Source organism: Lygodium microphyllum, chromosome 25 (genome assembly GCF_053477565.2).
Source record: "Lygodium microphyllum isolate KBCC chromosome 25, Lygodium_microphyllum_v1.1.10, whole genome shotgun sequence".
NCBI classification, from domain to species: Eukaryota; Viridiplantae; Streptophyta; class Polypodiopsida; order Schizaeales; family Lygodiaceae; genus Lygodium; species Lygodium microphyllum.
The window spans coordinates 85952802-85980433 of record NC_141159.1 but is presented as its reverse complement, the minus strand read 5'-3'; the positions used below and the strand labels follow the sequence as shown (position 1 = coordinate 85980433).

Genomic DNA, 27632 nt, shown 5'->3' with positions numbered 1-27632 from the left:
GTTGCTTCCTGTGCGTGCATTAAAGTCTCCTGCTAGTAGAACATCCCCAATTCTCATAAATTTCATTATGTCCTCATATAGTGGTGTATACGGGGATGCCTCTTTAGGGGAAAACTTGAGTATGCAGGGGAAAAGTAGCATATGGCAATATACATGTCTCGAGTTCTACTTGTACGTAACCTGATCCATATGTATCTTGCCTCTACATCTCTATGTACCACTTGGACTGTATCTCGGAGCTCTTCTCTAAATAGAATTGCCACACCTCATGATCCCCTCGTCCCTCCAGGCCTCCTAGGCTGAGGGTGATATACACTTTTCCATCTATATCCATATACATCAGGTAGACGGCTGTCTTTACATTGATGTGTCTCAGTATACATAGCAATGTCTATCCCTTTGAAAGTATCCTCAAAATAACCTGCATCTGTCTTAAGGGAGCCATTGCAATTCCACAGTGTGAACTTCAGGGTCTTATAGGCCGTGCACCGTCATACTGTTCTTTTCTCTGTGATGATGACTCTTCCATCTCTGTAGACAGCCCATTTACCTGCTTTCCGTGCCTCTAGAACACGTGGCATATTTTCCCTCCTGTGGGCTATTTGGGCTGGGGTGAGGTCTTCATCTAGGTAGATCTTTTCTCCTTTGAAAGCGATCCTCTCGGAGAGGAAGACTCTCTTCTTTTCCAAGTCTCCAAACTTCAAGATGAGGACTTTTGTTTTTGTGTCAGCTTTCCCGACTCGCCAAGCCCCGATGATGGTTACATCTGTAGCCCCAATTTTGGTGGCAAGAGCTGTAGCATCTTCAATTGAGGAGCTTTTCTCATCTAGTCCAACCACTCTTACGTGGAGTGTGTGTGCCCGTCTTTTTGCCTCTTCTTCCAATGTGGCATTCATAACTTTCACTTGGTTGCCATGCATTCCTTTGTTCTTTTTTGCCACATCTATCCATTCTGCATTTTCTTTGACAGTATTCTCAACATTCTCCATTTTCTATTGGGTGCCTTCCACCACACTTGCATAGGTGTGTATATCCTTTTTTAAAACATCAATTTCTTTTTGTAGTTCCGGTGTGATTTGTGGTTCCTTTTGTGTGTCCACTTTCTTTTTGCATTTCTCTAGATCTTCTTGTAGATTAGAGATCATTGATTCTTTCTCTGCCATGTGTGCATCCAATGTTTGTTGCATCTCCTTTTTTAGTTCTTCCATCATTTCAGCTCGAACCCGCTCTTGTATATCATTTTCCATTTCCTTCCTCATGATACGCATTTCAGCAGGGAGTATGGTCAACATCTCCTCATATAGTGTTTCATTAATTTTGCGGGATGTCTTCCCATATCTACTTGACCCTGGAGAGACATTCCAATCTCGGGTTTTACGCCCATAGGTTTTGTATCTCGTGTTCTTTGGCGGTGTATGAAACATTGTTTCCATGGTTGGTTTTGTGATTCCTTCATTGTCAGTTTCTTCCATCATGATTTTAGTATGTGCTATAGCATAAAATTGTTTACAGTCTAAATTGTCATTGTAGCATGAAATGTTAATGTGCGTCAGTCTGGATTCACGCAGGTCTCCAATCTACACAGCACGGCAAGGTTCACATCAGTCTGAGGACATCTGCAATCTCAGTACATTCACACAGGTCTGCATTCACGTCAGTTTGAGAGAGTCAACAGATTTCTTATATAGTCACAGTCACGACACAAAATTGTTCCATCAGTCACTGCGCATCCCTGCAGATACTGTTCATAAGGCCCACCAGTGTTTACTGCAGGTACATCCCGTCACTGTTCACTTAGTACTCTTGCGTCAGTACATTTACAGCATTCTCAGTGCTCCTGCATCAGTACCTTCGTCACAACATTCTCACTACAACATTCTCATTTGTCACAGTATATTCGTCATAGCATGTATTTTTGTCCCAGGACATTCGTCAGTACAGCATTACTGTCTTGCATCACACTTGCATTACGGATGACCTGTCCTGCATCAAACTTGACAACCTATCCCATCACGTCAGAGCATACCTGTCACGTCAGAGTAGTGGTTGACAACCCGTCATGTCAGAGCATACCCATCACGTGAGAGAGAGAGAGAGAGAGAGAGAGAGAGAGAGAGAGAGAGAGGAAAGAAAGAAAGAAAGTTATATTAACATCTACAAAAGGCCAAATCAGCCTATGAGAGAAAAATGTTACATCTGTGAAGTCTGGGAATTTTCCATGTGCCAAGAAAGCGGTCATCTAATGCTATGACTAACTAAATGGAGAAAGAAACATGAAACAATACATAGTTGATGAGTACAAAATGATGTCTAAGCTAGATACAATGTTGAACTGCTTAGGAGGCACTCATCCCATGATGTCTCTCATGGGTCTATCTAGCATAGAGAGACTGTAGTGGTGAGGTAGGGTCCCTTCATGTTGGTGTAGTATCCTCTTTATTTGTAGATGATGCTCCTTGTGAGGGCGTGGACCTGGGCGATGGGCTCTGCACCTCTTTGTGGCTGTGTCTAGGGTGGTCCCCTGTGATGGGGGTGTTGGTTGGACCGATGAGGGCTCTATAGTGGAGAGAGTAGTTGATGCTCTATAGAACTCCGTGAGTGTACGCTAGTGTGTGGCTTTGTGTCTCTGTTTTGCTGGGTCCATAAGAGGTGCTCTCCTTGGTGGCGAAGCTCTAGTAAGAAGAGCTTGAGACATCTCTGATGTGGGAAATCCATGACCTTGAATAGTGGTCAAAATCCCTCTTTGAACAAGCAATGGAAGCACCCTCAAATCTCATAGTACATTGGCCATCTGCATAAGTACTGTTGCTCCATCTCTAGCTCAAGTTGACGGAGCTAACAAATCTTGTCCTCCGGGGGGAGGGAGTGTGCGGTGTATCTACCTGTCTCAATCTAGAGTTGGTGTGAGGTTGTATAGAGCTGTCCAATGGCGTATCATACACCATGAGACAGGTGTACATCCATGTATCTCAGGCGGACAACAAAGCCATCGGCGGGTGATATGTGTTGAAGATGCTTTCCATAGAAAGCCATCTTGGTCCCAAGATCTCCAATATGTGTCACCCATGTCATGGTTGTGTGTATTTGAATAATGTCCATCTTGATGATGCAGTTCAACACCTCTTCGCTAAGCTCGAGGTGAGGGCAATCCAAGCTGTATTGTAGTGGTGGGAGGTAATCCATGCGTAATCCATGTAACTATTACCATGCCTTTGTATTGGCATACTAGCACTTGATATCTCCTTGTAATGTTAGTTGTCTAGACGACTCTAGTGCAAGCCAAGAGTATCTCTGTCTTGGCAAGGTCCAGAGCCTATGTAGGAAAGTCATCGTTTGGAAGGGGGCCTTTGCCACTATGGGTGGTGCTCCCATCTCTGCTGTGATGCTCTCATGTGGTATTGACGGTTTACTTTGAATCATCCATGAAATCATCAGTACCAGGGATCTCTCCATTTGCTCCCACCCCTCATATATCTCGTCACCCCGGGGTAGTTGTTGATCCTATGTGGCTCTTCTCGTGTGGTAGAGGCTCGATCCCCATATGGGGGCACGATACAGAAGTATTGGTGTGACCAAAGTATTGAATAGCTAGAGCTTCATTCGAGGTTGCTAGAAGTTTATGTGTGCGCATTGGCTCTCCATCGACCCTAGGGCCGCATAGCCTCGTGTCAATCTATCCTCTACTCAACTCAAAGTGAATCTGGGCCGTGAAAAGGTAATCCCCAAGTAAACATATCTTTAAACCACCTCCTCTATCTCCTTTCCGTATGTGGAATGGGGTAATGATTGCCAAATCCACTGGGAGGAAGTGCTGAATACCATAACTTTGGTTTTCCCAAGGTTCATTGTGAGATTCTTGTCTTGACAAAAGGCCTGTAGTGCATCTAGGTGGCGGTGCAATCCCTTTGGTGTGTTGGAGATGAGGACTATGCCATCGGCATACAATATTATGGGTATCAATGTCCCCCCAGGCTAGCTCCCTCCCCTCCAAGTCCATCAATGTAGTTTGATATCTCATCAATATAAAGGCTGAAGGGAGTAGGTGAGAGTAGGCATCCCTGCTTCACCCCAATAGTGCTAGTGATCTCCTTTGACAACCCTCCTAGTGCTCATACTTGTCCTGTAATAGACGCGTACAATATTAGTATTCCCCATCTCATCTCCATTGGGACCTCCAACTCCTATAGTCTTTGCATGAGCCTAGCTTGTGGTACTGTGTCAAAGGTCTTGTGGAAATCCACAAAGCAGTAGCATACTTGCCTCCCCTACACCCTGCTCTCCTCAATGATGGCTCGGAGTGTGAGGATATAATCAAGAGTGGAGTAAACCCTCCTAAACCTTGCTTGTCCACATGCTCGGTGTTGGTGCTTCTCTGCCCATTTTCTCAGCTTATTCTCTAGTAATGATCCATAAAGCTTGGCTAGAGCACGTGGCCAACCATGACCGTCCTATAGCTCATAGAAACCATGGGTCTCTAGCTTTTAGGATTGGTGCTATAGTATGAGCTTACGAACTAGTAGGGAAGCCTTCACATAGGGCCATGCTAAATAAGTGGGGTAGAAGGGGTGCTAGGAAATCTTTGGCATGTGATAGGTGCTCTGCTACTAGTCCAATCATCATGGTCTTGGGCCACCGACCATTCCGGAGCCTATTGATGGTGTTGTGAACCCTTGCGGTGTTGAAGAAGGTGGATGATATGGGTTTGTCCTCCAGTGGTGGGGGCAATGGGGGTTGCCCGTGTACCTAGTATAATGAGGTAACATATGCATGCCATGTATTCGGGGAGGTGATGGGTGTATGGGCTTGGGGCTCTTGGTACTCATGGCTGTTTCAAAAGACGCCTCTTTGCCATCCTGTCCCAAGAATAGCCGGTAAAACTCATGCTCCAATTTGGATAGAAATGCCATTTTCTTGTTTGTGCTGCACTAGGTGGCAAAAGATCGAGTGCATTTGGCCGTGTGTGTATCCCTCGTGCTTCGCCTTGCTGGAGACAAAGTCGGGTTCCCTTGCACTCCTCGTCATACTAGCTATTTTGTGGGACATTTTGATTGGGGCGGTGGTATGGGTGCGTGTGTGGGGAAAATACATGGCATTTGAGGTGTGAAGTCCTCCAACAAGCTCTACTGTAAAATTCTCTAGGGCTATGTGGGGGTTCCATCTCTTGTAAGCTCCAATAGAGATGGTCCAAGTAGCACTTGTTGTTAATCTGGTGAAGTGGTATCTGGGGAATCTCGGGTAGTTGCTCGTTGGAGAGATTGTATCATGTCTACTGGTGATGGTAAATTGTAGGTAGGCGTGGTCAGTTGCCACTGCTAGTGGACGAGGGGACATCTGTAGTCCATGGTGCTCACTGTTGGTCTTTGGATAGATTCTTTGGAGGGGGTTTGTCTTGTACGTTTGGATGCATGCTTATGTGGAAAGCATGCGAGAGCCTCCAATCCAGGGCATCTATCCAAGCCATTGAGGATGGCTAATCCGTGTGCATCTCCCAAGGCTAGGAGGTGGTCACCATAATCTGTGCATGCAACTGTGTCTCATGATGTCTGACTACGCCCCACCATCTCCTGTGATGCTCTCTCTTTGTACATGTGGTCCTCACTCTCGAAGAAGGGGACTCATCTTTGTGCTGTGCATACAATGAAGTTCCCTGCCAACAAGACATCTCCAATGCTGGAATAATGCATAATATCCTTATACAAAGGTAAATATGGTGACTCGTCCCCTGCAGTGCATATGGAGAATGTGTTGGAGCAAAGTAGCACATTGCTATGTATATATAACAGGGGTGATTTGTGTGTATCCAGATCCACATGGACCAAGCCTCCTCCTCTCTCCACATGACCTATACTATATGTTGTAGCTCCCCCCTATACAACACAACTACTCCTCCAGACCCTCTGGGTCCCTCCTTGTGATCGGACTCTAGGGTGGCATGCTGTCTCCCATCTATATCCTTTCACTTTTGGCAAGTGTGTGCCGGGACTTTAATGTGTCTTTGTATACAAGATGGTATCCTTGTCAATGAAGGTCTCTTGGAATAGCCTTGCATCCATCCTCATGGGTCCATTACAATTCCACTCTGTGAACTTCAAATGTGTCTCATAGGCCATGCCCTATCATTGGTGCCTATTTGCGATAGTGATGTGCTCGTCTCTATATGCTGCCCATTTGCCCGCTTTGCAGGTCTCCATAATTTGCGGCATGCACTCCTTGCGGTGGGCTGCCTGAGTGGGTATGAGATCATTCTCAAGATATACTTTTTCTCCTTTGAGAGTCTTCTTTTGAGAGCCTTTCTTTTCGAGAGAAAGGCTTGTTGTGACTCTAGATCAGAAAATTTGATGATAAGGGGCCGGCCCTTTTCTAGATCCTTACCTACTTGCCATGCACTTTCCACTGTTGAGGGGTCCTCCACTCCCATCTTTCCACATATGCTCTTGGCTTCTTCTAGAGGGCTGTGCCCCTCTTTCCATTCAACCACCTGAACGTGCAAGGCTCTAATTTTCCTTCTCTTCTCCTCTTCAAGTGTTGCATTTACAAGCTCTTCCTTCTATGTTGGCATCTTCTCGTCTTCTTTGCCACCTTGATCCATTTGGAGTTTTCAGCCACCTCCGCTTGTGCTTTGTTCACTACGGTCGCCCGTGTATTAATATTCTTCGTCATGTGTGTCTTCAGCTCATCTATTTCAATGTGCACATTGTTGGATATTGCTTTGGTGATTTCCCCCTCCTTCCTCTTTAAGAGAGAGAGAGAGAGAGAGAGAGAGAGAGAGAGAGAGAGAGAGTGTGCTCTTGCACGTACAAAAATTGAAAGAAAGAAAAGAAAGAAAGAAATATTAATATCTACGTAAGGCCAATGTGGCCTATGAGAGAAAATTCAAAGTATATCTATGATAAATGTCATCTCATCAGTAATATGAAGATAACATTAAAGTACATATGACACAATCTAAACAATGTCTAGTGTTAATCCATCGTTAGAAAGCAAAGGAAAACCTAAACTGACATAACTATTTACAGAAATTGTGGTGGAGACTGTAGGGTGTAGTTGATCTCAAGATCTGCACATGATCTCAACTATGATGCAGTCCTTGATTGCTCCATTGATAGGCCTAGTGGTGCGTCTCTGGTGTCTCGTGGATAATGGCTTTGATCCGTGCGGCCTCCTCGGATGTGGTCCTGGTAGATAGGGTCGTCGTGCTTGACGAAGTGAAATGGCTCTATCCAATGTGGCTCTATGGCGTGGAATAAGAGGTGTCTAGTGGAGTGGCTTTGTCTTTGCTAGGCTAGTAGTCTCAATAGGGATTGATTTGTGAAAAAATTATGTCACTTCTCTCAATGTGGATTGCTCTAGGTGAGATGGCCTCCTATCTCACAGTGGTGCTGTGCGGTGCCTTTGGCGCTCTAGGAGAAAAAGACCTAAGCATTTTTGGTCCTCATACTCTATAACATGACGAAGAGGTCCAAAACCATTAGAGAAGAGGCAATGGTACCGTTCTCATACGTCATAGTGTATTGTACATCTGCATATGTATTGTTCCTTTGTCTCAGGCTCTTGGCTACAAAGTTGACAAGTCCGATTCTCTGTTGGAGTATTTGTCCATCTACTTGTCTCCATTTGTAGCCTATGGGAGGAGGTGCAAATCTGTCCGATAGCGGCCCGTATGTTGTGGGAGAGATTAGTGTCCATGTATGCTGGTTGAATAGTAAATCCATCATCAAAGAAACACAAACTCTGGTAGAACTCCATACTTGATCCTAGAGGGAGTGGTGGATGGATCCATGTCCTCAATGTCTCAATCCTCAAGATATCAGCTTTGCTCACATAGTAATAGGGGATGACCATTTTCTAGCTTCCCATCCAAATCCCATCCCATCTCCATACCATCCTAGTCTTGTCCCCATGTTAGAGCCCCCTCTCATGGTAACAAGGGATGTCATCTCTTACCCTTGTCCCCATTCCTATCCCCAAAACCCGCTCCATGTTACTATGTCTACTCATGTGGTTCAGCTCTGATCAACAGAGAGAGTGTAGGGCATTCAAGGCTATAGTCAAAAGGTGGAAGGTGGTCAATATCCAGGCCGTGTAGGCTCATCCATGTATTCATCTGTGAAAACCAATAGTTCTTCTTGCCCTTTGTTGGTAGTTGTTTGGATGAAGTTAGTGCCAATCTGGAGTATCTATGATGCGAAAGCTCCCATAATCTGTGCCAAAAAGTCATTGCCCTGATCTCTGATTATAGGTGTTGCCCCTAGTTTGAATCTGACAATGAGATATGGGGGAGGGCTTACTTCTTATCATATGTGCTATCATCATGATCAATGGCCTTTCTATGCTATCCCAACCATCATAATAATCTCTCTCTATTTTAGTTTTGATCAGCAAGTGGGCTAAGATGCTTGTAGTACAAGCTACAAACCCATACCTCTGCTCCATAATAGTAGTGTAGGTATGACTAGGGTGTCAAACAACCATAATTTTGTGCAAGGCTCTTGGAACTGCATGTGAGCACATTGTCTTTGGAGTGCCCCTAGTGCTACATACCCTCATGCCAAATGTGCCTCTAATGGCACTCCCAATGAAAATCGCGGGCCAGAGAAAGTGACTCCCAAATAGGCATTTTCCCTCACGTGCTCCACTATGTCTCCTCCAAATGTGAAATGGTACATCAATCGAGTCATCCATGTTGTTGAAGTGTTGAAGATCATGGTTTTGGTCTTCCCAAGATCTATGTGAGGTCTTTATCTCTAGAAAAGGTGTGCAAAGCATCTAGATTGCGTTGCAATCCCTTTGGTGAATCCAAATGAGAATAATATCGTTTGCATAGAGTAATATTGGTATCAGCACCCTTGCTAGGCTGGCTCCAGTTTCTCCTCGGTCAATGTACTCAAACACTTTGTCTATGTATAAACTAAACAATGTGGGTGAAAGTGGGAATCCTTGTTTCACTCCTATGGTACTGTCTATCCTTTCTAATAGCCCCTTAGGTGCCCGTACATGATGTGCCACCGTCCTCGTACAGTGCATAAATACCCCATCGTATACCCTCTAGTACTCCAATATCTTGCAATCTGTGCATAATGTGTGTATGAGGCACTGTATCTAAAGCTTTGTGGAAATCTACAACGCACGAATAGATCCTCTTGTCTCGAGCTCTTGACCCTCCTTGATAATAGCTTTGAGTGTGAGGATATGGTCTAGTGTGGTATATTTGTGTCTAAAACGTGCCTGTCCTTGTGCTCTCTTGCTTGAATATAAGTGATAATACAAGTGAGATGCAAATACAAATGATAGGGCTTGAATATATAGGTTGAGGTATGCACCTACACCTTTGACCCTCATTTAATGCTAAGTGGTGTAAAAGGTGTCACACCTAAACACACTTTTACACATAATAATGTGTGTTCACACATAGGGATCAATAATAACTAACATTGCATGTGTGGTGCTTCTCACTCTTTGGCTCAAGTTGGCAAAGCTGGCATATTTAATCATTAGGGGGGAGAGAATTTTCTCTAGTATGAGGATGTGCAAAGCTAACCAATGATACATCATACTCCATGAGAGCTCGCTTATTTGATGATCAGGAGAGAGATTCTACTCCATATTGATTAGTCTCTGCCCACGACTAGTGTGAGGATGTGCAAAGCTAACCCATGGCAAACCATACTCCCTAAGAAAAATATAGGAACTATCAGATTTGCATAGAGATTAATATATGATGTTTTAGGCAAGATGCATACAAGTATGCTTTGAGAAAACAATGAATACAAAGCATTGCTCTAATGCTTGTCGAGGCGCACGAACCTCTCTTAAGGGGTTGACAAGGCACCATATTTTTTGTCCCCTTTGTTGACAATCTATCATGATTCTTCAGTGCAGCTCGAGGGTATAGCCAATAGAAAGTTAACATTTTGTGTTAGATAGAATGTGCAACTCAATAGACACAAAGTGGAGTAGAGAGTGAGTGTGAGAGTAGACACATAGAGAAGCATGCAAGAGTTCCTTCACTAAATAAATCGCAAGAACATAAGTACAAAATACAACCATAATGTCATATAGTCCTATACATTGGAGCGTGTTCAGAGAGGGAAAAAACTCCTCCCATGCAAGAGGGTTAAAAGTTCCTATGGATAGGGTGTGTTCACACCAAAATGACTTGGACGAAAATACAAGGTGTATTTAATAAACCTCCTTGGAGTGAATTATGTGAAGGAAACATGGATGTTACAGATCAACCCCCGAATGGAAGTAAGCCTAAAGCTTTGTGGAAAGCTTCAACTTTTCCCTAGATAGAGCGTTGGTGAATACTTCTGCTATATTATCTTGTGTAGGGGCACATAGACCAAATCAATCTCCCCTACATGGAGTCTTTCTCTGACATAGTGCTAATGCACCTCTATAAGCTTTGTTTTTGCATGAAATATTGGATTTTTTTCAATGGTTAATGCTCTTTGATTTTCAGTTTAGATAGATGTAGTTGAAAGTGCAATATGTAGGTTTGATAAAAGGTATTTGAGCCAAACACACTCATTTATGGCTGTAAATGCTGCTATGTATTCAGCTTCACAGCTCCAAGTGGCCACTATAGGTTGGTTTTTACTAAGCTAGGATATGCAAGGATCTCCAAGTAAGGAACAATCCACTAGTGGACACTCTGGTGTCAAAACATGCTACTACTCACTATCTCTGAAAACATGGAAGGAAGTAGAGGTGCTACAAGGGTAAAACAACTGGGGTACAACAAATTGAATGTCCAGCTGTCTGTTGTACAAATAGATCAAACATCCAACTGCTTACTCATAAAGAGAAGTGTTGAAAGGTTCACTAGTATCCTCAAGTGAAAAATGGAAGCTGACTCAATTGGAGTAGAGACAAGTTTGCAGTCCTCAAACTGAAAATGCTGCAATAACTGTCCAATGTGCTTCAACTACCTCAAAACAACAACTCCCTCAAAATTATCAAACTAGATACCAAGATGGTAGTGCAAATGACCAAGATCTGTCATAGCAATGCTTGCTGTAAATCATCCTTAAATGCTAAAATTTTCTGCTCATCACCCCTAGTCAAGAGCACATCATCAACATACAAGATTTTGAATGAGATCATGCCCCTCCTATCTAATGTAAATGGGTGCTCTCAATCAGGTTGTTTTGAAAGCCTAGGCCAATCAAGTAAGAGTGAATCTTCTTGTACCATGCCCATGGTGCTTGCTTTGCATAGACTTTCTCATTCAAGTCATCATTGTCTAGAGAAAGTACTCTTAATATCAAGTTGATGTACATTCCAGCCATGATGTGTAGCCAAAGCAATGGCTATATAGAGGGTCGCCATATGTGACATGGGTGTAAAGGTCTCCTTGTAATCAATGCCTTGTCTCTAAGCATAACCCTTTGTCACAAGTCTAGCTTTGTAGGATGAATGCTACCATTTGCATGACATTTAAGCTTAAAGACCCACTCTGTGCTGATGGCACACTTGCCTTTTGGCAAGTCACATAACTCCCAAGTATTGTTTCTCATCAATGCCCTACAACTTTGATCGCATAGCATCCAAACAATGTGTATCCTTTGAAGCATCCTCAGCACAAAGAGGCTCTTCAACACAAGCAATGGCCAATAAAGTACAATTTGTAAAGTTCCCTCATGCTTGACAAGAAGCTGCTGTAGAATGTCTAGGAAGATGGGCAACTTGTCCGCTATCTTGTAAGGTATCCAATAGCCATTGAGGCACTATGTTTGCTTCCTGAATAGCAGCCCTCTTTGTGGTCTTTGCATCATTATGATTTGCTACCTCAATGGAGGGAAAGTCAAGCTGAAAATTTGTGTGGGTTGCTGAATTTTGCTGCAATGATGCATGAGATTGAGTGGGTGCATTCTCAATAATCTTTGGCAATGACCTAGATAATGGCATAAGCGAATCAAAATCTTCAGGGCCAACAATTGGCTGATTTTGGCAATCACACAAAGGCATTTCTGAACTTTCAACAAAGACAATATCTCTATTGATAAACACTTTGCCTGTAACCAGTTGATACAGCTGATAGCCTTTGCTCTTAGTACTGTACCCAATAAAAATGCATTTAATCGTTTTGTCCTGCAACTTGTGTCTCTTTTGAGACAGACATGTCATTAATGACATTCCTCAGCCTTGTAGGATGTACCACCATAGCCACATCACGAATATTACTGTTGTCTTCACATGTCAGTTGTCTTCACAGCCTTCACACTTAGCTGCATAAGGACTTTGTCAGCCAACCATATGACCATAGCTCAAGACCTAGCTTTGCTTCTCTTTCAATTGGTGTCCAAAATTCAGTCCTTTAGTCACAGAAGCTATGCCATTGATTCAACCTTGGCATCAGGGCCCTATAGACTAAAGCTAGCTGTAAGCCACACATTATCAACTCCATACGCAGCCACATAGGCTATGTAGGCCACACCATTCAAACCAATCAAATCAATGGCTCATGTGAAGATAGCAACCCATGAACCATCCAAACATCTAGCCAGCGAGTTCCCATGTTTTAATGAATATCCTCAGTCTCCTCAATAAATGCAGAAAAATTCCATGCAATCAACCCATCGATATGCTCAACATTTTATGCTAACCATGAACCATTAAAACCCAACCCATGCTCAAAATTATACCCTGCAGGGCTGTACACATTCTGAAAGATACTAACCTGAACTGAACCCGTAGCCATGTCAATTGAGCCTTAATCACAGAAACAGGGAACGCCCGTTCCGGGACTTAGGAACGGATTAACGAGTTTCGGGAGGTCTGAGCCCAGGAAATGTTGGCGGAACATTCCAGCCCGTTCCCTGTCCCGTTCCCGCCCGTTCCAGGCTGTTCCCTGGCCGTTCCGTGTTTGGAACGGCCGTTCCAACAGCGGGGCATTAAATTTTTTTTAAAAAATATTGATCGCGTCCTGTCCTGCCTCGCGCCAGTTGACCTGACTCCCGCCTCTCGCCTACCTAACCTGCCTCCCGCCTCTCGTGCCTCTCTCGACTGCCTGGCCCGATTGCCTGGCGCCCGCCGACTGCTAGGGCTACCTCTCGCGACTCCCACCTCTCTCGTCTGCCTGGCACCTCTCCCGCCTGCACATGTGCATGATATATATCTCTAGATGAATCTAGGCTTAAGTGTTGAAACTTGACTCTCTCTCTCTCTCTCTCTCTATATATATATATATATATATATATATTATGCCGTTCCCTCCGTTCCCGTTCCCTAACTTTGGGCGTTCCCCCCGTTCCGGGGGGTCCCGTTCCCATTCCCCATTCCTGGTAACTATGGCCTTAATGCTATGGAAGATAAGTTTGTAATTATACAACTGCTTCCAGATTGGAAGTTGTAGCTTCCCAAACATCAAAACCCACCCTATGCTTTGCATCAAATCAAGAACCCTAAAACAGAGTTTTAAATGTCAGTGGCTTCCTATAAAACCCACGAGTCTTGGGAAAAACCATTAAACTTTGTCTTATGCAAACATCCAACACTTAGCCACTAGAAAATCACTAGATAATTCTGTTGTATGAAACAAAACTTGTCTAAGCCATCCTCTTTGTGGCTGTCACATGTGCCATTGCATTTTCTCAAGCTGATTTCCGGTTTAGCAAAAACACTCCACACCAGAATAGTCTTAATCATGAACTTCAAGAGATTTCCAGCAAAGAAGGGGAAATTTTGAAAGTTAAGTTGGCTAAATATAGGTGTTCTCCAAATTTTTTGTGCAAAAGAGAGGTGGATTCTTTCATGTGTGCATGCATTAAGCACATTGAAAAAGATTATGGGAAACCCTAATTGCCAGATGAAGATTTTCTGGTAAAAAGTCTGTGTCAACAGATTGGAAATTAAAGCTACGCTGAGATCTTTGGGACAGCCACTAGCATGTGTTCATTACAAGGGGTGCCATTGATCTGATCCACTGGAAGATTTCAAGGGGCTAGCCATTTGTTGCAACACATGAAAGGGGTACAAGTGAGAGATGGGCAAGTCACAAGTGTGTTTTTGGCAAGTGGCACCACATGAGATCTGGTGAATCTTCAACATATTGATCAAGGAAGACTTGGTTGTGTTTCGTTTGCGGTGAAATCCTGATTGATTACCCATCCAATATCAAATCAATGATAGCAATTGCGTGTATGTTCAGCAATTGAAATTAGGATAATCAAAGTTTGATTAATACTAGTAATTGTCAAATTAATCTGTATTGTGATTCCTGCCAGTGTTGTCTTTCATATGCAGGACAAGCATTGCTATTGAGTCAGATACGGGAACATTTTTACCATATGGCATCTCCTTCTATGGATCAGATGCTGCACGATCGATTCTGAGAAGTGTATTTATATAGCCCTGTGTGCCATCCATTGAGAATTGAACTAATCTTGGTTTAGAAAAGATACTAATTTGTCTGTTCTTGTCAAATAATTTCAAGTCGCTATGTGGTTTGTTTAGACTCTAGAAAAGCTGTAAGGGAGCTCAGAATCATGTCTTTCTTCTACCTGCATCAAATAAAGACAGTTTTCAAGCTTGAGAATTGTGCAGGCTATTGGATGATATGAAGAGAATTGTTGCATCACATCAACTGTTATATTTTATCATCAACGCATTTCATATTTAATTTGATAATGCTAATGCAGGTGACTTTGAACTAAGTCTACTTTGCTTGCTCATTTAATTGTTGATTATGTGTTCATCATTACTCTCACTCTATCATTGATGCTTTATGATTGATTCAGAACTGAAATACTGTTCCTAAGTTGTATAAGCCGTTAGAGTAGATTTTTGCTAACATATTTCAGACTTTTCTAAAATGCTAGATGGGGGAAGAACTACTTGCAAGCCTTGGGGCTGGAAATGTTTCTGGTACTGGTTATGGAGAAGACATAGCTTTCATGGTAATGTTGTTGAGTGCAGTTTTACATTATTATAAACATTTTTGTTGATTCAATAGTATGGTTTACAGCAGGACAGCTCTATCTTTCCTCAACAAGGAGATGCATGATAAACAAGGACTGGTTTTGGTGACAGTTACTGTGTGTGTGGCCAATATCTTTGTTGAATCATGGCAGCACAAAAATTCTGGTGTGTGCAGGCATAGGAGCGATTATTTGGCAAGAGATTGAACTCTTTCACATATAGAATTCATTTGTTTTTGGAACAAGCATATAATAGAATGGTGGCTGTTTTAGAATGACGTATGACAATTTAATAGCTTGTGACAACAATGGGAAGTCTTCGGATGTGCAAGGCAAGATTACCCTTGGTGACTTTCTTCCTGTCTGTTCTTTGTGTTTGTGGGCCACCCCAACTAGACCATTGAACTATAGGGGAGAATTCAACATGGAGTCCCTAAATGATAGGGTGGCCAATACCTCAAGGCTATTAGAGGCAAAGAGCAGGCAGCTTGGAAGGACTTGAGCTTTCATGTTTTGGGATTTTTAGAGAGAAAGAAAGAAAGTTATATTAACATCTACAAAAGGCCGAATCAGCCTATGAGGCTAAAATGTTACATTTGAAAGTCAGGGAACTTTTTGGAGTCCCAAAAAGAGCGATCATCTAATGCTACGACTAACCAAAGAGAAAGTAAATAGTACATATTTAATGAGTACAAGATGTTGTCTAGATGAGATACAATGTGGAATTGCATTGGGAAATAGTACATATTTGATGAGCACAAGATGTTGTCTAGATGAGATACAATGTGGAATTGCAATTGGAGTACTGTCATCCCAAGATATCCCTCACAGGCCTATCAAACGTAGAAAAGCTAAAGCGAGGAAGTAGGGCTCCTCAATGAAGAGTTGCATCTCTCAATGGATCTATCCAAGGTGACTCCCTGTGGTGGGGCCATTGGTTGATTAGATAGGTGCTCTGTGGTAGTGGGGGTGGTTGAGGCTCTATAGAACTCCATGAGTGTATATTGATGTGTGTCTCTAGGCGCATACTCTTGAGACTGTAAGAGGTTGTCTCTATGTCAGTGTAACTCTAGTAGGAAGAGCCCTAGGCATCTCTGATTTGGAAATCCATCACCCTAGATAGTGGTTTGAATCGCTCTCTAAAAGAGGCAATGAAAGCTTTCTTTGGTCTCATAGTACATATATAATGCTCCTCTATTTCTGGCTCAAGTTGACAAAGCTGGTAGATTTGGTCCTTGGGAGGTTGGGGGTGGGAGGGTAGGCAATCAGCTTCATGTCTACTTGTCTCTATTTGCAACTAGTGTGAGGATATATGGAGCTGGCCAATGGCGCATTGTACTTCAAGAGAGAAGTATTTCAATGTAACTTGGACAGATGACAAAGCCATCAGGAGATATGTGCAGATTATGGTTTTGGTAGAAAGCCATCTTTGTCCACAGATACTTGATAGGTGTCCCCCATGTCTCGGATGTGTGTAGGTGAATAATATCCATCCTTATGGTCCGATGGTTCAGGTCCCCTTGGCATAGCTCCAAGTGAGGAGAATCCAAGATGTATTGTAGGGGTAGTAGATGATCGACATGTAATCCATGTAGCTGCAACCATGCCTCTATCCGAGCATACCAACACTTAGTATCCCCTTGTGAGGGTAGTTGTTAGATGAATGCGAGCCAAGAGTATCTCTATCATAGTAAGCTTTGGAGCCTATATAGAAAAGTCATTGTTTGGAAAAGGGCCTCAGCTCTATGGGTGGTGTTGCCGTCTCTACTTTGACAATCTCCTTTGGTTCTTAAGGCTTACTCTAGATCATTCGTGCAATCATTAGTACTAGGGGTCTCTCCATTTCCTCCCATTCATATATAGCTCCCCCCCTAGTAGTGGTTGATCTTGTGCGGCTCTCCTAGTATGGTAGAGGTTCAATCCCCATATAGGGACCCAAAATAAAAGTGTTGGTGTGACCAATGTGTCGAAAAGCCAGAGTTTTGTTTGAGGCTCTTAAAATTGTATGCATGTACATTGCCTCTTCATGGATCCCTAGGCCGCATAGCCTTGAGTCAATCTATCCTTGGTTACTCTCCTCGGAGTGAATCTTGGGCTCGTGAAGGTAACCCCAAGTAGACATATTTGTGGATCATCTCCACTATCTCCCTCCCAATATGTGAAATGAGTTATGGTGCACCATCGCAAGATCTCAAGTGGTAGATTTATCTTCTACCACATGTGATGAGACACATGCTTATCTTTTTATTTCTTGCCCAATTGCTAGACAACTATAGGGTTTCATTTCTTGAGTATAGACTTCAATTATACGTTAGTATACAATCATCTGTTCTTGTCCGTGGTCACTTTGTAGCCGGAGCATGCCCCTCTATTCCATTGTTTACATTGAATCGGGAGTTATGTTGGCTGTCAAATCCTCCCTGCAACCAACATTGGTTTCTCAAGATACTTGTGGCCAATTTCTGATCGTGGAAATATGTTATGAGGGGGAGGTTTTGTGGATTGTAGGCGTGTATGCTCCTTCTAATGCAAGGGAATGTCGTCAGCTTTGGGATGACCTGCACTGCCTTGCCTTGGCTCGTCAAGGCTTTGTTATGGGTGATTTTAATGCTTGTGTTTTTGAAGATTAGGCGACCTCTCCGCATTCGGTTATGGATGGTCCTGAGCGACAGGCTTGGGATGCTCTTGCAACAACATCTTTGAAATAGGACATGTGGTCCTGGATGTATCCATCACAAGCCGGATATACTTATCGCTCTTTTCAACATCCAAATACTTGGGCTAGACTGGATAGGATCTACGTCTACCAAAGTGACTCCTTTCTTCCTGCAGTCATTGATATGCAGGTGGAAAGACAACATGTTCTGTCAGATCATTACCCTTTGGTCTTGGAAATGAGCCACAAACCTATTCATGCCTTCAAGGCTCTCCTTGCCCATTTGCCTCTTCAGTTTAATCAATCATTTTTGCAGCAAAATCAGTTTTTGGAAGGTGTTCAACAACTGATAGCTTCTTTTAGCACGAAGGTCCTATCTAGAGGGATGGAAGCATGGGTGGTTTTTAGGGATAATGCGTAAGCGTTATCCCAACAATATGGTATTCAGCATGCTTCCTCATTTCGAGCTGAATTGCAGCATGCTCAATCTTTATTAGCTCATTCCTTGTCTCTGTGTCATCAAACTGGGGATTCCAATGATGACTTGCTCACTTGCATTGAATGGCTGAAAGGCAGGGTCCAATCTCTTCAGGAAGAGGAATATGCAAAATACAAACTGTTAGTGAGAGCCGAAGCTTTCCATGGTAACAACTGTCAAACTCATCAATTTTTTACTCGTCTGCATCAGAAATATGCCCGGGAAAATATTGTGCGCTTAAAGGATGGGCAAGGTGATATGGTGATTGATCCTGCCTCCATTATTCAGATGACTGTTGACTTTTATAGGGCCTTGTTGGGTCCGCAAGAGATTCTTTCAGATGTTGTTCTCTCTACTCGAACATACATATGTGACTTGGTTAGTAATTAGGTCAAACCAGAATGGGTGAATTTAATGGAGGTTGATATTTCTGAAGATGAAGTGGAAGAAGTGGTGTCTCATTGGCCTCGAAGGAAAAGTCTAGGCTGGGATGGGCTTCCTAATGAGCTGTTTTCAGCCCATGTGCAACTGCTTAAGGACCCATTAACTTGTTTGTGTTAGTAGGTGAGGAACTCTGGTATGCTGCCTTCAGATTGGAAGATTGTAGCCATTAGGTTGTTGCCCAAGGTTTCCTCTTCGACCTCTTTGAAACAATGGAGACCCATTTCAGTTATGGGATCGTTATATAAAATCTTCTCCAAGATTATTGCCAACAGATTACAGAAAGTATTTCCGCACCTCATTCATCCATGTCAATACGATTTCATTAAAGTCGGAATATAATGCACAACATTTTAAATGTGCAGCTGGGAATTGATTATGTCAAAGCTTCTAGCCAGCAAGTTGTTATGCTTCAACTGGATATAGAGAAGGCATTTGATCATGTTAGTGGGTCATTTTTGTGGCAATTAATGTCTACAATGGGTTTTGGACCCTGTATGATTTCTCTAGTTGATACCATCAGTCAGGGTGCTGTGGCCCATATTGCTCTTAATGGAGGGATTACTGAGGAAATTGCCTTATCTCGGTCTCTTTGGCAAGGCTGTCTTCACATTAATACTCAGAAATCCACCCTTCTCTCCTGTACGGAGAATGATCTGTAGGCCTTGGGATGGAACAGAATTGTGATTCCAAGGGGCAATATAACTAGACACTTGGGATATCCTATTGGCGTGGAGATTGCTCCCCGTGCCTTGCTGGATTGGATGGCATCCCGAATTCATGACAGGTTCATGTACTGGAAATCTCAGAGTTGGCCTCTATATGTTAGGCTAAAAGTGACTCAATGCATTATGATTAGTATGATCTCGTTCTTTTTGCCATTGCTGCCTTGGACTAAGAAGTCCCTTTTGGATTTGGTCTAGCCTATCAGATTTATGCTATGGAAAAGAAAGGCAATCGTTTGGGGCAGGTATGGATCTTGTGGCAGCATGTGACCACTCCGAGAAGGATGGGAGGCGCAGCTTTGTTGGATGTTAATTTGCATTGTCCCTTTTGCAGAGTCTATGTATTCAGTGTCATCCTTGGTCAGTTATTGCCAAATTCTTCATAGAAAAGACTGGCATCTCTCATGGTAGCATGGTTATTCATGCTTCCTAGTGGCATGCGCTTAATTCTACGAGGCCTATAAAGGTCTCCCAGTCTTTTCTCCTTTCGCATTTGATTGCTTCCTGGCAAGAGATGCTTCGTTTTGCAGTTTGGCGTCCTCCGGATATTCGTAAGGAGGAAAATTCAATGCAAGAAGAAATACTGGCTTCCTCAAGGTTGTTGGATTGGCCACAAAAAGATTTGCATCGAGACAAGTTTAATCGGATGGCTAGGTTAGGGTTGAAGACAGTCTGTGATGGTGTTATTTCTGGGCAGTCTTGCCTTTATTCTTATAGGCGTATTCGTCAGTACTTTAGGGTGCCTCGTGGATACAGGGACATTTGGTCGTCCATATAAGACAGTCTTCAGAGGTTCTCTCCTTTGTGTGTGCTACAACCATTGGATCCATGGCGTGACTGGATGTTTGTGCTTCTTGATGACTTTGAGAAAAGGTCAGCTAATTAGATATATCATTAGATGGTGGAAGCTAATAGATAGGTCATGGGGAAGGTTAACAAGCTCCGACATCTCAGGGATAGCAAAAAGAGGTGGCGGGATAGATTTATCAACTTTGGAAGTCTAAGGTTCCGTATCATGGTAAAGTATTTATGTGGAGGCTGCTCATTGGAGAACTTCCAACGGGAGAAGTACTTTGTGCCCGAAAGATCTCTGCAGGTTGTGTTTTCTGTACTACATGTGACGAGACATTGCTTCACCTCTTTGTCTCTTGCCCTGTTGCGCGGCAGATCTGGAATTTCATTTCCCATGTGTAGTTCTCGGTGGCTCAACACCGCATACCAATTCGTTCATGGATTATGGGAAATATGTCCTCTATGTCCTCTTTGCCTTCAGATTGTTCCTGCCTATTCCATTTCCTTAGATGGACAGCCCTGTGGCATATATGGCGTACTCACAATGCCTTTATTTTTGATTTGTCATCGGGCATCCATGGGCATGTGGCCCGTATGCGTGGATTGGTGTTATGGCAAATCTCTTCTATGATGTCAGTTGACCTGGTTCTTCCGGATATAGCTACTCCTTGGCTGGCGATTGTTCGCTCTACTCCAGCTGTTCCTTCTACGTGATTTATTAGAATTGGTCATGTAATAGGTTGTTCTGAGAGCGTGGAGGCCTCATGTAAATATTCTACAGAGAGAGCGTGAGAGAGACAGAGTATGCTAACTGATGGTCTGATGTAATAGAATGTAAGAGATACAGAGAGAATGTTGACCTGATGGTTTGATGTACATACGATTATCTGAGAGAGAGAGAGAGAGAGAGAGAGAGAGAGAGAGAGAGAGAGAGAGAGAGAGAGAGAGAGAGAGAGAGAGAGAGAGAGAGAGAGAGAGAGAGAGAGAGAGAGAGAGAGAGAGAGAGAGAGAGAGAGAGAGAGAGAGAGAGAGAGAGAGAGAGAGAGAGAGAGAGAGAGAGAGAGAGAGAGAGAGAGAGAGAGAGAGAGAGAGAGAGAGAGAGAGAGAGAGAGAGAGAGAGAGAGAGAGAGAGAGAGAGAGAGAGAGAGAGAGAGAGAGAGAGAGAGAGAGAGAGAGAGAGAGAGAGAGAGAGAGAGAGAGAGAGAGATTTGGCATCCTCCTGATATTCGTAAGGAGGAAAATTCGCTGCAAGGAGAAATATTGGCTTCCTTAAGGTTGTTGGATTGGCCACAAAAAGATTTGCATCGAGGCAATCGGATGGCTAGGTTGGGGTTGAAGACAGTTCGTGATGGGGTTATTGCTGGGCAGCCCCATCTTTATTCTTTCAGGTGTATTCGTTAGTACTTTAGGGTGCCTCATGGATATAGTGACATTTGGTTGTTCATATAGGATAGTCTTCAGAGGTTCTCTCCTTTGCCTACGTTACAACCTTTGGATCCATGGCGTGATTGGATGTTTGTGCTTCCTGATGATTTTGAGAAAAGGTCAGCTAATCAGTTATATCATCATTTGTGGAAGCTAAGAGATTGGTCACCGGGAAAGTTAATAAGTTAAGGCATCTTAGGGATAGCAAAAAGAAGTGGCGGGATAGGTTTATCCAGCTTTGGAAGTCTAAGGTTCCGTATCAAGGTAAAGTGTTCATGTGGAGGCTGCTCATTGGGGGTCTTCCAATGGGAGAAGTGCTCCGTGCCCGAAAGATCTCTGCTGGTCGTTGTGTTTTCTACACTACATATGATGAGACATTGCTTCACCTCTTTGTTTCTTGCCTTGTTGCGCGACAGATCTAGAATTTCATTTCTCGAGTGTGGTTCTCGGTAACTAAGCACCGTATACCAGTTCGTTCATGGATTATGGGAAATATGTCCTCTATGCTCTTTTTGCATTCAGATTGTTCCTGCCTATTCCATTTCCTTAGATGGACAGCCCTGTGGCATATATGGCGTACTGGCAATGCCTTTATTTTTGATTCAGTATCGAGCATCCATGGGCATGTGGCCCGTGTGCGTGGATTAGTGTTATGGCAAATCTCTTCTATGATGTCAGCTGACCTGGTTCTTCCGGATATTGCTGCTCCCTGGCTAGCAATTGTTCGCTCTACTCTAGGTATTCCTTTTGTGTGATTTATTAGTACTGTTCATGTAAGAGGTTGTTCTGAGAGCTAGCAGGCCTCATGTAAATATTTTTGGTGAGAGTGAGTTTAGGTCTATTAGCTCTATGCTGACCTGATGGTCTGTTGTAAATATTTACTTCTTAATACAATTATCTTCATGGAGAGAGAGAGAGAGAGAGAGAGAGAGAGAGAGAGAGAGAGAGAGAGAGAGAGTATGTTCTTGGAAATTGGTTCTCCAGAAGGCTCAGTGGCATCCAGCGGAGGACGGCTTAGCTACTAACTCTTTTCAACTGGAATTGTTGGCAGCCTCGTGATTACTTTCTTGGGAAGGCAAATATGAGCTCAGACCAAAATTTAACCGCATGGCACGTTTGGGCTTGACTTCAGTTGCAGATGCCACCCTTGCCAGTCGCAATGTGTTGATATCGTTTCGTACAGCCAGGAGGCTTTTCAGGATCCCTCGTGGATACCGTGATTTATGGGGACAGCTTTTGATGGTGCTCTAGAGCAGACAACCCTTTCCTGCCCTTGCTTTGATCGTCCCTGGCAGGACTGGGACCTTGCAAGCTAATACTGTATGGGGATTGCGTAAATCTCAGTCATGGTGGAAGGTAACTGTGATGGAGGGCTAGTTGAACAAGACACCTTTCAAATGCAAGGTCTTTCTTTGGAGGGTGATGATTGGGGGTCTTCCTCTTGCTTCAGTCCTTTCCAAGCGTTGAATCTCCAACGACAATTGTTTCTTTTGCACCACCAGTGTGGAATCGGCCCGTCATTGATTTATTTATTGCCCTCTCGCTAAGAAAATCTGGTCACTCTTGTCAGCGGTTTGGTGAGCGGTGGTTGGCTTCTCGCTAAGCCCTTTTGATTGGGTTTTTGTGCGGCCGAAATACCCCACACCGGCACAGTCGCATATGAAGATCTTGTTTCACTTTCTTAGATACTAGGGCTGTGTGCACAATTGGACCATTCGGAATGATTTTCTTTTTGATTCAGCCTCTAATGTTCAGGGACATATTGCTAGGCTTAAAGGTCTCTTGCATTGCTAGATAGATCTCATTCGGCACTCTGACTTACTCCCTCGGGAGGACTTACTTCCTTGGCATATGGCAATTTCCTCTGCGTCTTTGCCATGACTTTTGTTAACTCTTTTGTCTTTATAAATATAACATCCATTACGAGAGAGAGAGAGAGAGAGAGAGAGAGAGAGAGAGAGAGAGAGAGAGAGAGAGAGAGAGAGAGAGAGAGAGAGAGAGAGAGAGAGAGAGAGAGAGAGAGAGAGAGAGAGAGAGAGAGAGAGAGAGAGAGAGAGAGAGAGAGAGAGAGAGAGAGAGAGAGAGAGAGAGAGAGAGAGAGAGAGAGAGAGAGAGAGAGAGAGAGAGAGAGAGAGAGAGAGAGAGAGAGAGAGTAGGATGTTTAGACGCGATGGAGATGGGGTCGTCGCCTGCGCGTCGTGCCATGCTGCCGCCGTTTTGACCTAGCGCGCCGCCGTTTTGACCTATCGACAGGGGCCCCTGACATCGCCCCGTCCTGCGCGACCTGTTGCCGTTGCCTGCGTGACCTGCGACTCGCGCCCCCTGCCGTCGCCCTAACCTGCGTCCCATCGCCCCGTTTCGCCTGCGTCTCGCGCCTCCTGCCGTCACCCTAACCTACGCCCTCTATCGCCAGGCCCCGTGGACGCCCGTCATCTGCCCGCCACTCCCGCCGTTGGTCGCTGGTTCTGTGCCAGCGAGCCGCGCCCTTCACATCTGCCCCTCGCCGTCTGCCTTGTGCCTGACCCCGTGACGCCTGCCCCGTCCACGATTGACCGGTGCAGAGCATTCCGTCCGTGGTTGACTGCTCTGTGTCAACGAGCAGGGCTGCTGCATCCGCGTTGACGCCTCACCGGTGCCTGACCCGTTACCCCGGGTGGTTCCTTGATTTTGCAGGTCTGCGGGACTTGCACAAAGAGAGAGAGAGAGAGAGAGAGAGAGAGAGAGAGTGCGAGCGAGAAAACATCAGTATGGCTGGCCTGGATATGGATTTTCTCGACCGAACGGTGGCAGCCCTTGGCCCTGATTCCGATGCAAAGGAGCCGGAGGATATGGTGCCATGCACGGAGGAACTGCCGCCTGCCGGCAAACGCTCCAAGCATACTTCTGATGAGCCAATGGGTCCTCAGGAACGTTCCTATGCGCAAGTGGCCTCTGATCCTGTGGATTCGCAGGAAATTGACTGGGAACATTTGCTAGACTTTGCCAATACTCTGCTTGGCGATTATGTCCAGCATAATAATGAATCTTTTTCTGAAGCGGGAACGGATGATGTGCTGGAAGCCACGGTGGACCCCAAATCAGTCTTGCGATCCTTCTCGGTGTTTTATGATCGTGCAGTTATACTTTTCTTCACTGGCAGGATCCCAGTGCTGTCGCATATTTGCCAGTGGATGCACCATTTATTGCAAGTGGAGTGTGTTGAGGAGATCTTCCTTGGACCTCGCGGCTTTTATGAGGTGCTGTTGAAATCGGAAACGCATCGAGCTGAGCTCCTGTCCAAGTTGCCACTATTCTTTGATCGCCGCTTGGTCCATGTTGTACCATGGCGCCCCATGGCCGACTTCCAGCGTCTGCTTCAACGAGAATGCCCGGTGTGGGTGGAAGTGGAAAATTGTCCGGCGGTCTATTGGCCAATGTTGAAGGATGCGATGGCGGTTGTGGGAACAGTGCTGGTTTCCCCAAGCCTCAGGGCAATGAACCGCAACCGTTTATGCATGTTATGGGACACGGCCAAGAAAAGGCCCGCGTGGCTTCGCCTCAATTGTTCAAGCATGCATCCTTTGCATTTTCACTTGAAATGGGGCAACTTTGCGGGACAATGCTTTTCATGTGGTAAATTGGGGCATTTCATGGCTGAATGCCCTGAAAGGCAACCGTCTTCGGAGGATGCGCAGGTTGTGCTGCCCAAGGATGACATGGTGCTTGATGCCCCGCCCCAGGAAGCCCTTTAGTCACCTCATGTCATGGATAAAGGAAAACAACAGGTCCTGGGTTTGGACTCCCGTCACACTGACTGGATTGAGGCACGTCCAAAAAAAGGTAAAAAGTTGGATGCAGGCCTGGCGGATCCTGGGCCTACTGCTTCCCAGGATTCCGTGCGCACGTATACGCGCAGAAAAGAAATGGTCACTTCACAGCAGGCTGCGCGTACTACGGCTCCGTCTGCCCCCCGTAATCAGTCTCCAAGGAAAGTCTATACCGACGGCCCCAAAGGCCCTCCTGCTAAGCTGGCGTTTGATGCCAAAGGTAATGTGATTACACCCTGGGATCGGCGTTATCCCCGCCCCACTCCCAAGGCAGTGGATTTCCCTTCTACCTCTAAAGTAGGTCGCCAGAATTCGTTTGCAGTATTGGCTGATTTTCTGGATGAGGGCGTCCTGGATGCTCTCGCGGAAAAGGTGAAATCGAGGCAACAGGCGCCTCGTTCCTGACTTCCTTTTTTGAAGATATATGAAGATAGCCACGTGGAATGTGCGAGGCATTTGCTCTCGCCATAAGCAACATGCCATGTGGACCGTCTTGCATGAGAACCAGTGGGATGTATTGTGTGCAGTTGAGCACAAAAGTCACGGTGAAGCAGGAAAAGTTGTGGATTGTCATGGATTCCGTCTGTTTTATGCAGGCACCCATGCGACGCACTATTCGGGCGTGTTGATGATTGTCCATGAGAAATATCAGCCTGTCCTTATTAAAAATGATGTGCATGGCCGCTTTCTGGTAATCGAAGTCTTATTTGAAGGAGAGATTTTATGGTTATTGGGCCTCTATGCTCCAAATGATCCCGCATCCCGACGGGATCTTTGGTCCACTTTGCAAGCCTCCATGTCACTTGGCCGAAGGGGGTTTTTGATGGGAGATTTCAATATGTGTGTTCACTCTTCTCAGTCCACTTCAGGGCATTCGGTAATGGATGCGCCGGAAAGCCGGGTGTGGAATTCCTTTGCTTTGCACGTACTTAAGCAGGATCTTTGGTCGTGGCTTCACCCTTCTTTTTCAGGGTTTACTTTTCATTCCGCACAATATGCAACTACTTGGTCGCGGCTGGACAGAATGTATATCATGCAGGGGGATGATTTTCTTCCCGAGATGCTGGAAATGAAGGTCTTGCAGCAGTATGCGTTGTCGGATCATTTCCCCCTCCAGCTGGAGATGCGGGCACAATCTATTGCACCTTTTATGCAGTTGCTGGATAGGCTCCCTTTACGTTTCAACTCCTCTTATTTGAAGCATTTAATTTTTCAGGGCTATATCCAGCAATTGATTGAGAGGTTCTTATTGGACTTCGCCTCTGAGGGCTTGCCTTCATTTGCACGGTTGCTCTCTAATGTACAACGGGTTGCTCGGCAGTATGGGATCCATCATGCCTCGCTTTGTCGCCGTCGTCGATCTGCAGCAGAGGACTTACTGGCTTTGGTCCGTTCCTTGCTCCTGGATTCCCCAGATGATGATTTTCTGCTGTCATTGGAGTGGCGTTTGGCCCATCTTCTTCAAGTATTTCAGTTGAAATCTTATCAGCAGGCCAAGCTGCATAACTTGACTGACACATTGCAAGGTAGTGCCTGCCAGTCTCATAAGTTCTTTCGCGCCTTGCATGCATCTCCGGCTCGCGACAATATGACCAGACTCCAGGATTCGGAAGGTCGCATGGTCACTGATCCGCAGACCATTGTCAATATGTGCAGAAATTATTTTATGGAACTTCTTGGTTTTTCTCCCTTGCCTTCTAGCCAGGTTACGCATGCTCGCTCAGTCTTCTATCATCTGGTCCGCCAGCAGGTTCCATTGGATATGCAAGCCACTTTGGAGGCGAACATTTGCGAGGAGGAGGTTATGGATGTTTTGTTGCACCTGCCTACGGATAAAAGTCCTGGCTGGGATGGTCTCACTAATGAATTCTTTCAGAACTCGGCCACGCAGTTGGTGAAGCCATTGGTGGTCATGTTTCAGCAGGTTTGGGAAACATGGGTCATGCCCTCCTCATGGAAAGAAGGCCTTATCAAACTGATTCCAAAGGTCCCTTCGCCGTCAAAGCTGCAACACTGGAGACCAATCTCTTTGATGGGCTCCATGTATAAAATCTACTCCAAAGTGCTGGCGAATCGGCTTCACAAGCACCTTCCCGCTATTGTGCATCCTCTCCAATATGGTTTCATTAAGGGCCGCAACATTCTGCATAATATCTTAAATGTGCAAATGGCTATTGAGTATGCGTGACACTCCGGTCAGGAAGTGGTATTGATTCAATTGGACTTGGAAAAGGCGTTTGATTATGTGGACTGGTCTTTCATTGCAGATCTCATGTCTGCTATGGGCTTTGGTACCCGGATGTCCTGATTGATCTACACCATTAGTGCTGCGGCTTCCTCCAGAGTTATGCTCAATGGTGGGGTTACAGAGCCATTTGTCCTTGCACG

General features: G+C 44.7%; 1 protein-coding gene across 2 annotated transcripts in view; it reads left to right on the top strand.

Annotated features, from left to right (window-relative positions):
• The window catches only part of LOC148014452 (uncharacterized), a 111701-nt gene that overhangs the window by 73007 nt on the left and 11062 nt on the right, over window positions 1–27632 (top strand). For both annotated transcript variants that reach the window (XM_087667142.1, XM_087667141.1), the window contains 2 exons: window positions 14248–14341; window positions 14823–14900. In XM_087667142.1, the coding sequence (XP_087523268.1) occupies window positions 14248–14341; window positions 14823–14900 (172 nt within the window). The remainder of the gene's footprint in view (window positions 1–14247; window positions 14342–14822; window positions 14901–27632) is intronic.